The 17,331-nt window shown below is 42.8% G+C and overlaps 1 protein-coding gene across 1 annotated transcript in view; it reads right to left on the reverse strand.

Annotated features, from left to right (window-relative positions):
• Positions 1-17,331, reverse strand: part of NADK2 (NAD kinase 2, mitochondrial) — a 59,140-nt gene that overhangs the window by 19,789 nt on the left and 22,020 nt on the right. Inside the window, exons 2-6 of the mRNA XM_090037222.1 lie at positions 16,295-16,383; positions 15,404-15,492; positions 13,473-13,554; positions 9,532-9,615; positions 3,020-3,156 (exon numbers count right to left, since the gene is read on the reverse strand). Coding sequence (XP_089893348.1) covers positions 3,020-3,156; positions 9,532-9,615; positions 13,473-13,554; positions 15,404-15,492; positions 16,295-16,383 — 481 coding nt within the window. The remainder of the gene's footprint in view (positions 1-3,019; positions 3,157-9,531; positions 9,616-13,472; positions 13,555-15,403; positions 15,493-16,294; positions 16,384-17,331) is intronic.

Here is a 17,331-nt window from a genome sequence, read left to right on the forward strand (position 1 = left end):
TTCTTTCATGAATTTGGGGTGCAGGTCCCCCAAACCTCTATACTGATCTTCCTGAAACTTGGCAGGCTTCATGCTCTCTGCAGGGTCTACTACCCTGAAAATTTCATCCCATTCAGACAAAAAACAACAGGAGTTATAGCTATTTTATTTTTCCCCGTCATACCCTATGGCCAGATCTCCAAAGCGGCTCCAAAGCGCTTCAGAAGCTCCGAACCACTTCGGGGAGCCCAACGAGACCAGCTTTTCAACCTGGACATGCTGCTTCGGACCCCAAAGCCCTAGTCCTTCTTAATCCCTATGGTTGGAAAGTGGCTTTATGCCCTGGAGCATAGGCAAGTAGGGCTGGATTGGATCTCACAAATTCATCTAGTCCAGCCCACTGGTTAAGACAGGCACATCCCTAACTAAACTGTCCTAGCCAAACCAAACGGCAGTCTAATGTAGTCTCGAAAGTTTCCAGGGATGTAACTTCTTTAGGCAGCCTGTTCCAATGCTTAAACTCACTCATAGCCAGAAAGGTATTCCTAATCTAGAACGTATGTTTCTTCTGCTGCAGTTTGAAGCCATTGCTCTTTGTAGCTGTAGGGGACAGGACTGAGTAAAGCCCTTTAGCTTTCTCTTAATAAACTCCTCTCAAATCCCCCTCCCCTGCCCCATCTTCTTTTTGCCAAACTAAATAATGCTAGTTCTTTCAGCCTTTCTGCATAAATCATGCTTCTCATTATTTTTGTTGCTCTCCAATGTAATCTGTCCAATCTGTCCATATCCTTCTTGAAATGTGAAGCCCAAGACTGTACACAGTAGTTCATGTAAGGATTCCCCAATGCCAAATAGAGTAGAAGAATTACTTCTGCTGGTCCCCTGGCAGCCGACTGCACTGATGGGGGAGGGGGGGCATGCACCCATCCTCCCACAGCAGATCTCTCACCAGAAGGCAGCCACGCCACTTCTGGAAGTCCCGCAGTCACTTCCAGAAGCAGTGCAGTCGCTTCTGCTAGCAGCCCCACTCCCCAGCTGGTGTTCACGGGGAAGCAGGCCACTGCCTGCCCCCCCTGCCTATCACCTAGACAGGGAGCATGGCTTCACAGGTAGTGCACGCACACCCCTGTGCACTCACTATGTGTCGCCATTGATTTAACCTGCAGTTTGCTAGGCACGCTATGATTTGGACAATGGGATTGTGTGCAAGTTAGGATTAGAAGGGATCTTAGCAGGTCATCTAGTCCAACCCCCTGCTCAAAGCAGGGTCATCCCCAATTTATAATCCCAGCCAAGACTTTGTCTAGCCAGAACCTAAAAACCTCCAAGGATGGAGATTCCACCACCTCTTTAAGTAATTATTACTGAAGATGTTAAATACTACTAAAACCCAGGACAGACCCCTGGGGAATCACATTATCTGGTTGAGAGGAGGAATCAAGCCATTGATGACTGCTAATTGAACATGCTAATCCAAACAATTTTTTTTTCACGTAATCTGCATTTCTTTAGCTTATTAATGAGGATGTCATGTGAGACAGCATCCAAAGCCTTGTTAAAAGCACAAAAGACATTAATTTCATTTCCAAAGTTTCGAAAGCACCTTTACTATTAATTAAGCCCACTATGTCTCATTCTTTTCCTGCACCTCCCTCCTGCTTCTTGAACCCTTTCCAACTATTCCATATCACTTTTCAGATGAGGTAACCAAAACTGATCACAATGCCACAAATAAAGGTGTAATACTGTAAAGTCTTTAGAAGGTTCTCTCTACCTCATTTTATTCCTTACATGATTTAATTTACTGCTTTTTGATTATTTCTATTCTGCCCCTGTACATTGTCCAGTAATATTCTACCCAGCCATGCAAAGACAGAAGAATCCACTGCTGTAAAGTTTGATTTCCTGGGGGCAGAGCAGTAAGAAACCTTCCAAGTGAGTTCCAAACTCTCCTGTGGGGCTATTTTCTTGGTATTATAGCAGATCCCAGGTGCTGCCAGGTTGAAGGTGGATCACAGTACCAACTCTGCTGCAGAATTAACATTAACATAACATTGTCACATGAGGTTGGTCAAAAACCTAAAACTATCAGGAATTGCACAGATTTTGGCCGATTCTGTAGGAGTACCTGACTCTTCAAAGCCTCCACATCTAAAGTTCTCACTCTGTTCACATCTTTGTTTCTCCTTCGGATGCTGGTGATAAGCATATAATAGCAATGGCCTGTTCAACAGTAAAGATCATTTCCAGTTCCATTTTGTGTGACACTTTTTGCACCAAAAATGGTTCCTCCCATACACCAAGTTATTTAAAATCATACCTCTGTTTTATAAGACTGATAAATTCTTTTCAAAATGTGAATTAGACCAGGTACAATTAGTTTAAACATTTCATTTAAAAAAAAAGTCTTGCAGAACATTTGTTGCACCTAAAGGGGAGTGTCTAGCTTTGAAACACTTTACATAAAATCTTATGGCCTCTTCCTATCCATCCATCCACTTAAGGTGTTGATCAATCTCTTCCCAGTTTCCCCTGAAATTCCAACGTTCTTGCAGGTTAAACAGCAAGGTTAAAACAGACTTCCAAGTCTGTTAAATTTTTCAGAATTTTAACGACACTGTATGAGCTAGCATACCTGTTAGCTAACCACAGACTACACAAATATTGGGAATTTAAGACAGTCTCTTTGTCTTTTTTATTTGTAACTGCCAAAAAATGGTTAGGCTAACTTTCAGGGGGCAAAAGACCACCCCAGGACATTCCTGAGCCTGCTACATCAGGTATAAACCTAACCAACTGAGGACAGTTCCCTTCTAAAGAGCTTACAAGTCCAGGTCCTAACTGAAAGGACCATATCTCTAGGAGAATTTAAGTTACCCTGCTAAGAACTGGAGAAGACTGCATGCACTATTACCTTGGATAACTCTGCAAGATCACATTAGTTATACCAGTATCAAAACACTGCACAAGCAACCGGCCATTCTGATTTATCAGATGCCAAGTTTTGTTGTTTACATTCACGATGTCATCTTCAACTTACTTTGATCCTGGAATCTGCCATTAATGTGGGCCCAGCTGTGCTGCTCCTGGCTTAACTGTTGTTCATGCAGATCTACAGGGGTAGGATTAATACCCGTTCCTTCAAGATACAATCTGATTCTCTGCCGCCACTGCCACCTTAAAAGTATAACAACAATAATAATAATAAATAAATACATAAATCAAATAGAGAGGTGGGTTATAGCATGAGCAGTTGACTCTTTCATTGGGTGGTGGCTTACCTTCACCAGATTATGTAGACACAAGAGAGTTCCTTAATATAAAAGTCACTCTCAAAGCTTCAAACAGACTTGCAAAGACATCCTAATTCAATTTCTACCATCTCACCCATTACTTCAAACTACTTAAATTAATTCTACCTAGTTGTTTGCATTATTAGCTGCCGATTTAAAAAAGCGTTTTGAACTTTTTAGGAGATCGTCTATTGCCAGGCTATCCAACTTCCACATTCTTAGTGGCCACACACCCCAGGGGTTGCACCAAGCGAGCCATGAGCCACCAGGTCGTGCAGATGTTTCTTCCTACTGCTTTATGGGCAACTGGCATCCCCACTGGTGCAAGGCAGACATGAATTACCTTCACTCCTGCTGCAACATGCGAGTCCCAGTGCAGTGGTGCCACAGACAAGCACAATCTGCCCCCCAAATATATGGCCAGGAGCGCACCTCAGCTCCCCATGTTGCTCTGCACTGCTCCACCTTCTAGGGCAGAGGTAGGAAGTGGCCACAAGAAGAGGAAAAAAGAACCTACGGAGATTGCAGCCAAGCAATAGGGGGAAAATGGCAGCCAGGTGAGAGCTCTAGGCTGCAATTTAACTCCTTGCAGGCCAGATGGACAGATCTACTGTATTGTAAACCTTAAATCATTGCAAGCAAGGATATTTATTCTTCCACACACACATGACCCTAACCAGCCTTAAATTCTTTGGGGTTTGGAAAAAATAGAAGGACTCAGAATTTGTGACAAAAAAAGGAAAATTGGTAGCTTTGTACCATCGTGTTTGCAATTTTTGGGAGCTCAGAGGGAATATTTCATCCATCCCCCCTACTCCCATCCACCTCCATGAGACCCACTCCATGCTCTGGGAACTCTTACAGCATTTATGTGGAACACATTCACTGGTATTCGTGTCCTTTTCCAAGTTGTTGAGACTTCCCCCTCCTCCAGTTTTTCCCAGAACAGCAAAATTCCTGCCCCTCCCCTCCTGTTTAAAAGTATATATCAACTGGAAACAGCACCAGAAATTTCCTCTCAATTTCCACTCAGAAGAACTTGATCTTTAAAAGCAGTCACAATCACATGCCTTAAAAACATAGTCCCACGTATCATTTAAAGTTGCCTGACATCTTCAATTAGATAACCCTGCTTAGTCACTGGTAACATTTTGCCAGACTGTCTAGGGCAAATTTTTCCATGCCTCAGGCTTACTATTATTATGGAAGATTTCACCCAAAATGTTTCTGCCATTTCTGTGAGTTAAGCTAGGGAAAAAAAAAATATCTGTAAGCTTCTCAAGGAAAACCTCTAGACCAGGGCTGTCAAACAGTGCCCGCACGCAAGATTTCACCCACTGAGTCCCTCTATCCAGCCACTGGGCTACCCAAGGGTGCCAGAAATCTGGCCATTTGGCCCCACTGAGCACTGCCATCAGAACTGAGCTTGGCCTACTGCTGCCAGATTCTGCACTGCTCCCACTCCTGTCATCACTGGATCCTGCCAGACCCCACTCAGCTACTACCATGGGGCGCCACTCGCCATTGCAGCAGCCCTCATGCCCTGGGTTGCATCCGTCTCACAAGGAATCCGACAGTCTGGATCTGGCTGGAGGCCCCAAATGAATGTGACACCCCTGCTCTACACCATGTTCTACAGCTGAAATTTGAAAAAGTGTTCTGTATCAGGGATATGCCTCCTGGCATCGCTGTAAAAATTCACTTAAAACTGGCCAATGTATAAGTCTTTAAAAATTATAGATGCAAACTAGATTTTTAGCTAAAACTTCCAAGGATTCTAACCTCAGTGAGCATGCTGAAACCTCGGTTCCTAGCACTGACACTACCGCATGCATACCATTCCCACAGACTGAGGATAATCAAAGCTCTGGATTTTTCCCTGCAATGGTTGTTCTGCACCCTCAGAGTCAGAAGCTCGTCTCTTCTATGTCCCTTAATTAACTACTTAAACAGTGTGGCAGAGGAAAAAACAAACAAACATCCAATTCCAGTGTGGAGGGAAGAAAGCTGAACCAGAAGAGGGACAGAGTAAATTGGCACAAGGGGTAGTGAGCCTTGACCTGCAAGAGAGGAAGGGAACAGAAACTAAGAGTGGGAACCAGGGGGTGCTGGAAGGAGACAGCTAGCACTAACTGTAAGAGGCTTCCTGAGAAAGTGTTGTTGCAGCAGAGGAAGAAACTGGGAAGTTGTGCCAGTATTGTTTTGTTTCCTCTCTTGAGCTATAATGTTACTGCTCAAGTCAGGGGTTTTCAAACTTTTTTAATAAGTGTACCCCCTGGGGGGGCGAGGCACACAGCCAGACACTGAGCAGGGGGAGAAGGAGGGGGGCCGAGCAACCAGACATGGTGCAGTGGGGGCAGGGGGTACATGTACCCCCAGTTGACAGCTCCCGAATTGTGTGATAAAGGCAGGCTACAGTAATTAACATTAAATGCTTTATTAATGTTTGGGCCTGGTATGCTCCTGCATAATATTACAACTCTTAATGAAGTGTTTGCATTAGCATGTTTCTGCATAACAAAGTTATTATGACTGTCCTTTAAATATTTATAACTTAAGACCTTTAACATCAAAATAATACATATTTTAAAACTAAAAATCTTAAAAATTAAAAGTCAATGAGAAATATCCAAAAATAAGCCAAGTAATTCCAGATCTTGCTATTTCAGTAGGACACTTGCGTGGGTCTTTCAGAGCTCCTTGATCCTTGGAGCAACATTGCTTTCCTTGTAAGCTCTAGATATTCAGTTTCAGTTTCCAAGCAAAACTTGAGATGTTTCATCCACAACTCTGATGCTTCTGGCGTAAAAAGCTTTCTTTGCTCAGTTCAATCAGTTTGTCATCTTCGTGAACATTCAGACTGTGCAGCATTTCTTTGTTGGTAGCACTTGAAAACAGATCCCTGATCCAGTCCCAGTCAATTTGTAGTGACTTTTCCATTTCATCAAAATACCTGTTAAACTGAGCAACAAGCCCTATTAGATGGCTACAAATTACCTCTAAAATGTCAGTGACTTCTGATGCTCCATCATTTAAGTCCATTAGGCAAGCAACCATTACTGTTATTCCCATTTTCACTCATTCATATCCTCTCCTGTTGTTCGTGTTGGCAGTTCAAAACAACAAAAAGGTCTTCAACCAACTTCCTTTCCCAAACACAGCAAACAAATACTGACAGTTGAGTCTGATTTCCTATATCTGTAGATTCATCAACCTGAAGAACGTATGTAGAGATGGTTTTCAACCTCTCAAGCAGTTGCATCTCCACATCCTCTGCCATTTCACAAATTCTTTGAGAAACAGTATGGTCTGAAACAAGTATCTTTAACTCTATCCACATGCTCTTGCCAAACGGTACTTTACAAATGTCTACTACAGCAGGTATAATCAAAGATTCTCCAACCATATGTGCTTTGAACAGTTCTGCTAACACAATGTTAAAAATGGTTATGGCAGCAAGCAGCTCTTTCGCACTAAGATCCTCAACTTTAACATCTCTAGAACTTAATCACTGTTAAAATGGTGCCAAGTTCTTGGAATTTCTACACTATAGGCAAGGTCTTTGACTCCTGCTAGAAATTAAAATGACTATCAGTTTAGTAATGCAAGGTGAACCATCTGATTATTTACAGTTAGCTTTTATAAGACCACATTAGCTGAGGTTTCATTCATTTGACCATCATATCTCAACCCAGTTTACACTAGAATCCAGCTACAAATTAAATTGGTCAGTGGCAATAAATAAGATGCAATTAGAGCAGTAAATAGAAGCTAATCATCACTGCTACATTAATTTTCCACACTGTGGTGGAAACTTACCGGAGTCAGGGGAGAGGCAGCAGGATGCTGCACCAGTAGCCGAAAGTGAAACCGTAGCAGTTCACAGATGAAGATCAAAAGAAGAGCCCACAGCAGAGCTGGGGATGGCTCCCGCGTCTGCCTGGACACACTTTATAAAAGCGTGCCAAGGGCAGTTGGCCGTGCAGGCACCTGGCACCAAGAGAAAAACGTCTGGCAGGAAGGAAGCCAGAGGGACTGGAAACAGTGTCCCCGGCCAGCCTGGGGAAGAGACTTGGTGGCTCCCTCAGAAGGGGAGCACAAAAGGAATGCTGGGCCAGTGAGGGCCCAAGGAGCCGCTTACAGAGCCAGCATGGACTGGAGACTGGGACACCAGTGAATACAATGAGGACAGGACCCTGACCCAGACGACAGGTGGCAGGTACCGAACTCGGGGAGCAAATGATGCGTCAAGTGGGGCTGGAGCCTGGGTAGAGTCTGGCTCCACGTAAGCCAAGAGCAAAGAGGAGCCACAGGGAGTGCTTGGTACAAGTAGCACCAGTAGCCAATGACCGCAGGCCCTAAGAAACCGAGCGCCAGAGCATCGGCCCTGAAGGAGAACACCATGGTTGGCATTAGGCAGGCTGTAGGGGAAGTGGAGTCCCAAGAAGAAACAACCGTGAGGAAGGCCGAAGGAAAGTACCAGGGGAGGCAGGACCAGACCTCGTCCTCCTGATAGAAAACTACTCGAAGACGTGGCAGGCGAGACCCCTGGGAAACTGACTCAAGACCACTCCCAATAGCCTGGCCGTGCAGCCCAAGAAGCCACAGCAAGGTTCGTGAAGAGTCCAAACGCGCAACGCTCGGGGGAGAGGCACGGGAGGTTACACACATAGAGACTGCATCCCTTTATGCCAGGGGCGGGCAATTATTTCAGGTGGAAGGCCACTTACTGAGTTTTGGCAAGCCACCAATGGCTGTATGACAGGCAGCTAGGGGCAGATAACTATTAAATTTTCTAAATTTTTTTCAGCAGCCTCGTGAGCTGAATAGAATGGCCTGGCAGGCCACATCTGGTCCACAGGCCACATTTTGCCCGCACCTGCTTTAAGCCAAGATTTCAAACATCTAATCTGCTCTCAAATTTAAGTGGTCTTAAGACCGTGCTCAGTTTAAACTTGGCTTGTACAAAAGTCTCATAGCTGTAGTTATCAAGTGCTTATTAGTTCAGAAATTATTCCCCAGTTTTATTTCACTTTGAGATTATGGCATTCTTTAAGTGCAAAACTCTGAAATGCCTCACAACAAATAACTCCCACACTATACACACTATATAGTTTAAGTATACTTCTAAATATTAGCATGGCACTATCCCTGCATTACTGGAGTAGAAGAATATATTATTCTGCAAAGGTCAAAAGTGCAAGCAAAATTGTCAAGTTCCCCATCAGAAGTCTCTGTTAGAGCTGGAAACTGAATCTCAGACCTCATGCATCTATTCCAGGGGTGTCAAACAAAAGGGCCCATGGTGTTGCTCTATCTAGCCCACAGGATGGCCTGAAATTGGGGGTAAAAATAATAGCCCTGCCTACCAGCCTGCGGCTGTTTTCAGAACAGGAGGGGGAAACGGAGTGAAGGGAGTTCAGTGTGGGGTTTGGTTTTTTTTAGCCATCTCTGGAGGGTGGGGCCACTGTACCGAAGACCCCTTTCCTCTCCCCAACCCGGTGGAGGGGCTTCCATTCACCCACCCCACCCTTCAGCACCAGCTGGAGAGTCCCACGAATGAGCTCCCTCTACTGCCTTCCCCCACTCCCATTCTGAAAACAGCAAGCACTGGCAGAGAGTCCCGAGCATTGCTATAGGAACCCGGCTACAAGCTCCCAGCCCACAGCTGGATTTCCCTCCCCCTGGAACCAACAGTGAATTTCTGTTCGGTCTGGGGTAACATAAAACTCAAAACACTTTGCAGAAAAACCTTCTGAGTCACAGCTGGGAGCTGCAGTTCTGTCTGCATGCCTACTTATCCTCCAGCTGCTTCGCCCAGCACCACCACTGCAGCCTTACCTCCTCAGCTGCTGGCCCTGCCATGCCCCATACTAGAACTGGAGTTGCCATCACACCATGGGGCATGCAGCAGCAGCTCTCCAGTAGGGCAGGTAGCAAAAGCCAGAACTACCACCACTGCTGTGTATTGCATGCCCTGTCCCAGAGCTGCAGCTGCAACATGCCCCAGGCTGGATCTGGTCTATAAGAAGCCCCAGGGTCCTGATCTGGCCTAGGGCATGACATGAATTAGACACCTCTGTCTTAAACCAATGCTTTAATCATAAAGCCACTCCTAAATATGGTAAGTCTCTAAGTTCATTTAAAAGAAATTATATTTTGTATTAACTTTTCTTATCCTGCTTGTGCAACTGCTCATCATTACATATGCTCTCCTCTGCAAATATGTTTTGTAGCAACAAAGATCAGACAATCCTACCTGAACTCACCACGATAAAGCTTCTGTAGAGCATCTGGAAAGGAATGCGTATAACGCACAGGTAAACACAAGTGACCCTCAGACCTAAAAGTGGAAAAAGGACATAACAGTTAAGTGTGATGGCCTAACCATTGAGAACTGGTTCTTCTTATTGCTTCAAACAAAGTTAAATTTTTCCATCTCTTAAAACTGGTTGTGTTCTCTCTCATTATGAGAGCAAGCATGAGAACAGTTCAGAGGCATTATTTGCTGTTAGCAAATGGCTCAGATTCAGCCATCTGAATAAAGGCCATATAAAAAAGGGAAAAAAAACCAGAATAAAACAAAACTAAATGGATTAATTTTGTATACATAACAAGCCATCATAACAGTGAGTCTAGCAGAATGATGGACCTACTCTCATCTCTGAAACAGGTCTGGATAGAGATGCACTGGAAGGAGCATGGGGAAATCTGCATAAAGCTGACAGTAAAACCACTAAGGCTCAACCCTAGAGCAATACTGCTGAGCTGGCTGGCTTCCAGAAATATGCCTAGTCACTGGAATCAGACAATCCTTCCCAAATGTGCTTACTCCACCAGTGGTGTTGTAAAAAGTTATATAGCAACCAACTTGCCTCCCATTACAATAACAAGTAGCTTAATTTCAACCTCCCAGATGGAGAGACTCTCTCATCTACAGACAAAGGTGACAGGAAGCTTGGGTCCAAGCCAAAAAAAACTGAGCCTTGATACCCTCAGCAAATCAATTTTCTTATTTCACATTAGATATTTGCCATCTTAAGGTAGCTATTTTGCACCCTAACATTCTGTACTATTTAGGGGTGCACAAAGAATTTTCTGGGTCGATACTGATGGCTGATTATTAGCCAGCCATGACTGGCTGATACCAACACAATTGCCAATATGCAGCCTCACAGCTTGGAGAGCAGCATCTGGCTGGTAAGTCTGTGGGGAGGGGAAGGGTGTGGGTGTGCTGATCAAGACCCCCCACAGGGAGGGAGTAGGGCTGGGGCAAGGGCAGGTGCTGCCCAACTGGGGCAGGGTGCAGGATGGAGCTGCAGGTGGCTTGTCCAGGGGAATGGAGGGGCGAGTTGGCTCTCTACCACTGCAGGCAACCCCATGGGAGGCATGTGTCCCTGCATTTGTATGTGGAGTGAGGGTGGGCTACCTGCTGTGGGCTCAGGGTTGGGGATTGCACCAGCCTCTTCCCAGCAGGGGGCTGGGCCAGGGCAGTGCTCGGGGATGGCAGGTGGGGGTGGAGCAGCAGCAGCAGCTGGGGGGGGAGGGGTTTGTTTACAGGATGGGCGACAGCCATCTCAAAATTCACTGTAGCCCCGCCCCCCCCGCATGAAGTGGCCAGCACAGCCCCTGGCCCTGAACACACCCTCACCCTGCACACAAATACAGGGGAGTACATGCACCCCACGCCTCCTTGGGGGGTGCACAAAGTGGCCAGGAGGTGCTCCCCACCTTGTTCCTGGATGAGCTTCCCGCGCCTTGGCCCAGCTGCATAGTGCCTGTCCGGGCCCCAGTACCACTCCTTCCCTCACCATGGGGGCCTCAATCTACCCCCCCAAACTCTTACCAACAGGAGGCTGCTTTCCAAGCTGCCAGGTTGCATTCCTGGCTGTGTGTATGCATACAACATTTATTGGTGATATTATTGGCTGCACCAACCAAAAGAAGCTGATTGCTAATGTCAATTTTCCTTTTACTGGTGCTGATATGATATAGACCAATATACCAGTCCACCTCTAGTACTATTCAGAGCTGATATGGCGGAAAACCAAACCATTACAAATGCCAGATCAGACTGAGTTGGGTAGGGAAAGAACTGAGTCTCTCATTTGGCCATTATCTTCTTATCTATTAAAGAGCCGATCAACAATTTTACAAGCTCAAGCCAAACCTAGAAACCACCAAAAAAAAAAAGAGTTCTGGTAAGAATTTAAACTTACAGGGAATTATGCTTTTTATCTGTCACACATTATTGGTGTATACACTGAAAGTGATTGTGAGAAGCAGTTTCAAAAGCTTCCCAAAAGCATTAATTGAATAGAACGTCTAATACAAGAGGTTAATCATAACTACCAGCTATATTATTATGTGGCATTCAGATTATTCCCCAGAATTTACAAAAGCCATACACCACCATTTTCAAAAATAAGGTAGAATTAAACCCAGATTTACTTCTACCTACCTGCTTGGTTGTCAGTGGGAGCTGTAGGACAAATAATACTTTAAAAAGACTCATAAAGGTTGATTTGGAATTCTGACTTCAGGCCATATTCTTGAAGGTCACTCTTCAAACCTGTCTCTACATGACCTCTAGAGACTTGGGTTCTACTCCAGTGTAAGTTAAGTGACTGACAATTTAAGTTAACATTTAGTCATTTCACAAATATTTGTTCAAGGACACATGCTTGGTGAATGGGAGTTTGCTTTCTTAGTGTTTTGGAGCCAGTCTGATATTCAAATACTACCAGATTCCTATGAATTTGCCTCTGGATGGAAAAAAGCAGTTACTATAGAAGCCAGCAGAAAAGATTTCAGCTCAATAACAATGTTTTCTGTGACAGCAGTGAAAAGCTGATGCTGACCAAAAACAACAAAACCAAAAACCAAAACAGACAACATGCACGCACATACATAAACTGTGCACTAAACACCTATTCTTGCTTATGGAATGTAACACTTCTACAAATTTTGAAAGCTCCATCATTTCTTCTCCTAGAAAGAGAAAACAGATATTTGGGGGTTCTCTGTAGTAGTTACCCACTACAGAATCTACTTTTTATTTATTTCTCCTAAGAATGAGGAAAATATTCTTTATATTTCAGTTAGCATGTGAAAATAGAGCAGTCATTTTTGAAGTAAGTATCAAGCCTATATTTCTGACTCGACAGATATACCTACTATAATAGATGGTAGCTATATTAAGATACACAATGTTTTGCCTGTTGACAGCTCTCCCTAACAGGAAAAGCTTAAAATGCTGAAGATACAGGGCAGTAATACTGTTGATTTTAAACGGAAGTGGAAGTTACAGTCTCAGGGTTCAGATATAATAGGTGAACATAGGCCTAATATTATGATGCAGGAACAGAAGAAACTCATGTTTTGAGAGAAAAGGTTTGGGAAGTGAACTTCCCTATACATATTCATTCAGCATAACAACACAGGAGTAAGCATTAATAGTAAAATCTGGTTATATTTAAAAACTTCCAGAAATACCAGATTTCTAAATTGTGCACTATCATATAGAGGGCAAATATCATAATTCTAAGCAATACTAATTAATCTGCAAACAAAAGTAACATAACTTAAACAGCTGAAGCTTGGAAAAATTATGACTGCCCAAGTTTCTTTCCTTACAACTTCTCTAATCAAAATGTGTGTCTGAAAGATCCAGTTTCTGATCCTTTACCACGATCTTCAGGTACTTCATTAAGCTGAAGATTTATACAAACTGACCAAGTTTCTCCAAACTTTTTTTTTTTTTTTTAAACCATGTGGACATGTATCAAAACACAGACCACTTCCCCCCTTGCCCATGTACTGTGGAAGATCATGGAATCAGAAACAAACAAGAAGTTAGAGGTTGTACAGAATAACTGGCTTCTTTTCCACTGGTGCAGAAGCAGTGTACTTAGCAGATTCCCAGATTACACTCGGGACCAAATGCCTTGCTATACTAGAAGTACCTTTCCAGCATCCAAAAAATGCATTGTTGAATTGGATTTCTGAACAAGCAATGCAACAATACAAACACTGTTTCTGTTTAAAAAACTGGAAACAAAACGAGCTTTTTTCTGGAGGCTTCTGGGTTTCTTTCCAGACCCTTACATCCAATTGTGTTGTACGGAATAGCAACATGCACAAATTCATATTGTGGTTGACCAAGTAAAATTACTGTTTTCCCAAATGTGTTATTCTTACCTTTCTGGATCAGTGTTTACTCCAATAACTGGCTTACATCTGTCAAATACTTTACTGGCAGCCAGCAACATTGTGCCGTCACCTACGGAAAAAAATAAAAGGCATGAAAAACTGGCTTTACTTTTACGGAACAATGTTCAAACACTCCATATTAAATCGAGTCTCAGATACACAAAGCAGCGCTGCAATCGGTTTTCAAGCACTTTTACCTAGGCACTAACAAGGTAAGACAAAAGTAAAACTGAAAAATGGACCTGCATTTAAGCGTGCTCTTCCTTGATGGAATGAAGAGAACACACCAACTGCAGAGACTTCCTCAGCTTGACAAAGGGTTTTTAAACCCAAAAGCTTGCTAAAAATTTTTTCCAACCTTTTAATTTGGTCTAATAAAAGATATTAGATTCACCCAAAGAACCTTGTCTGCCTATGACCTTAGACCAACATGGCTACAACCTACACCTCTGCATTTAAAGCATTTATTCAGTCTTTAAAGCTGGATACTGCTGAGACAAAATTAATTTAGAAGCACAGTAAAAGTCCAAGGTTTACAGGAGCTAGCACTAAAAACACCAACTTATTTGATAATTGTACATGGACAGTTAATTTTTGGTTTAAGCAAATCTAAGACTAGCATCTGTGGAAGCTTTTGTATGTTAATGAAAACTGGTACACGGGAAAAAACCCATTCTTGCTATATCGTATCAGTTAAAGGAAAAAAAAAAGTACTTACTATTTTTGTACCAGAACTTTACTAGCGTATGGAAATGTGATGCAATTCTGATCATTTACCACAAACTTCAGAAATAGTATTTGAAGTATACATACATACCAAGACCAAACATACATATATTTTTCCCCACAATTGTGGCTTCCAGTCATTATTCAGTAGAAGGCCTTAAATGTTCCCAAATAACATGAGTTTCAATGAGCCATATCTCAAGTCCAAATACTTCTCATTTAAATATATATTTCTACCATTTTGTAACTGGAACAAGGGTAAGCCAATACAGACTCAAAAACACTGTAGACAGATGCAGTAGTACTGTAAGCAGCCTGCAACAAAACAAGTGACCAAAATCCACCTGTTTTCATTGTTATTCAGAATCCCAGAGGCAGCAATGAAACTGAGAAGAATCAGAATATTCTCTGCTGCAGCTTTAAAAACAGTACAAAAGCAGAGACCACATCATAAGTACAACCACCAAGAAATTCTGAATAGGGGAAGGAGCAAGAAGGGAAAGAATGTTCTTTCTTTCCTACTTTACACACAAGTGGGACTGGGAGTCCTCTGGATTTTTACAAACATCTGCTAGCCAAAGTCTAACATAAAACATGAAATCCCCAAGGTTCCCTCAAGAGACTGTATCCCAGAAGGCAGCCCAGCAGTTAGGAGGATATTTGCTTTGCATTATGACACTGGAATCCTACTACTTCTCCTCATCAACCTTTTAGCTGGCAGGTTTACCATTCAGGTAAGTGCATCTGGTTAAATGCTTAAACCAAACAGATGAATGTGTAAGTGAGCAAAAAATTTGAGGGCGGGAGAGGGGAAAGGAGGAACAAGTAGGAGAAAGAGTGCTAAATCTTCACCCCACACACTTAACTACAAGATAAGGATGCTTCAAAACACTATTATCTTTTTACACGAGTTGAGAGTATGTCCAATTCTACAGTTTAGATTGTGTCACCTTGTATCATTAGCATCTCTACAGCATGTAAAACAACCAAAAAAAAACCTACTGAGCTGAAGCACAAGAAAAAGAAGATGGGTCATGTCACTTAATTTTCCCCCAGATTATTTTTAAGAGTTTTATCCAAAAATGCACCGACTACCCTACAAAGCATGAAGCAATCAAACTCTTCATAATGCTTCATAACAGAGATTACCATTCTCTTAAATCCACGACACCTTTCCCCACAAAAATGAATACCTCCGGCTGATATAACAGCATCTGCCCACTGAGCTGTCTCTTCATTATATTCACGACGCTTAACAAGGCGGACCTCAATCCTCTCATTCCTAGAAAAGGGCAGAGAAAGCACAATGAAGAACAAACATGTCAGTTCAAGTTTTCATGCGGATATGAAACGTAGGTGTTAAAGGATAAGTTAGTTACGCTATTTAATATATGAGTAATATTGGAAAAACGTTTTCTGAAGTGTCCAACTTAGTGTGTACTAGCTCTGTGCATTTAATGATTCATTTACTGTCCTGAGAGACCTGATATATCTGTTTTAAAATGGTTCACTACATAACTATATTATAAAAAAAGGCAGTTTCATGAAAGATGCTTCATAACCTGTTCTACTGTTATACACAATTGGTTTTTTTTGGTGCGCTAGCCAGAAATCCACACACTCCATGTACTTACTCAAACCACAGAGTCACAACTTTACTTAAATGGTTTAAAATGCTTCCCTTCCAGAGTCTCCCAGGATTTCCACACAGAAACCATTATCAGCACTGCCTACAAATTAACCTGTTTTGCTCAAGCAGCATATTTTACATTGAAAGTGTTGTCTGAGTTTAAATCATTTACTTGATCAGGGCTGCAAACTGCAGTCTACAGCAACAAGCACATCAACAAAAAACAAGAGAGTCCCAAGTATAGTGAGCACATGCTGCAGGCCTCGTAGGAAGGATCTTTGCCATTGTGCATGTCAACTTTATCAGCTCGTTTGGCTGATCTCTGCAGGACTTCACAGAGATAGGAAGAACTAGATTTTGTACCACAGATCTCTTTAATAAAAAGTTACTTTATATTGTAAAAATAAGTAACAAAAAAAACCTTTCCCCATCATTCTTAAATGTTTATGCTTACCGTAAACTGTCTACAACATGCTCCACATTTTTTGTATGAATATGATGTCGCTCCAGTAGTCCACTGTAGTTAGATCCCTTCAGTGCAAGCTATAAAAGAAAAAAAGTGATCTTGAAACAGCCAGCCATCCCAGGTTACTAGGTAAGGTAAACAGAAATAGGAAATGATATACTCTCATGCTCATATAAAGTACCTAAGCTAGTGGTTTTCAACCTTTTTGGACTTGACCCACCCCTCTAACTCATGAATTGAATGGCATCTCATTTAAAAAACTAATCCTTTACTACAGTGGTTACCTGGGGGGAAGGAGGTGGGGAAAGAAAGCGTCAGCCAGGCAGGGCCAAGTCTTAACCTGCCCTTATCTGCTTATCTTCTCATACTTCAGCAGCACCCTTTAAAGGATACCACCCCACCCCAGATCCCAGGCCACTCCTTCACTCTGGCTGAGAATCACTGATTTACACATAGTCAAATATGTGGATATGCCCCAGCCAACTTCAAATGACCTAGCCCAGAGTGCAAGCTGCAGAAATTGCCCAGAACCCAAGTACAGGTTCTGCCATTAGCAAAGCCAGCATGTGCACAGGTAGTGTGGATACAGCTACACAAGCTGTAGGTCAGCTCTGACTGCAGCATAAGCATATCCAGAGACTGAGCCAAAATGGTAGCAGTGGAGAGTGTGTGAAACTTGGAAGAGTCAATGCGAGTGCAGAGCTACAAAATACTGAGTCTGAAAAAACAACCCCACTACCCTATCTTTATTATGGATGGGCATCAAATGTCTGAGCTAAACACAGAATGTTACCAAATAGCATCATGGATAACACTTGCTTCCTGCATGGAAAAAGCACCCATTCTTTAAGAACAAACTACTCACTGCTTTTGATATTTATTCCTGGGATACTCTGCATAATTTTTTCTAGACTACTTTAGGTGATCTTGCTCTTGGTACAGGTTAATAGTTGCAGTCTAGCACCCACCTCTGCTGGAAAAAACAGGGATTTTTGCAAGGAAAACTTCACTTCAATACCCTCTGA

Source organism: Crocodylus siamensis, chromosome 3 (genome assembly GCF_052110815.1).
Source record: "Crocodylus siamensis isolate JL-2025a chromosome 3, ASM5211081v1, whole genome shotgun sequence".
Taxonomy (NCBI): domain Eukaryota; kingdom Metazoa; phylum Chordata; order Crocodylia; family Crocodylidae; genus Crocodylus; species Crocodylus siamensis.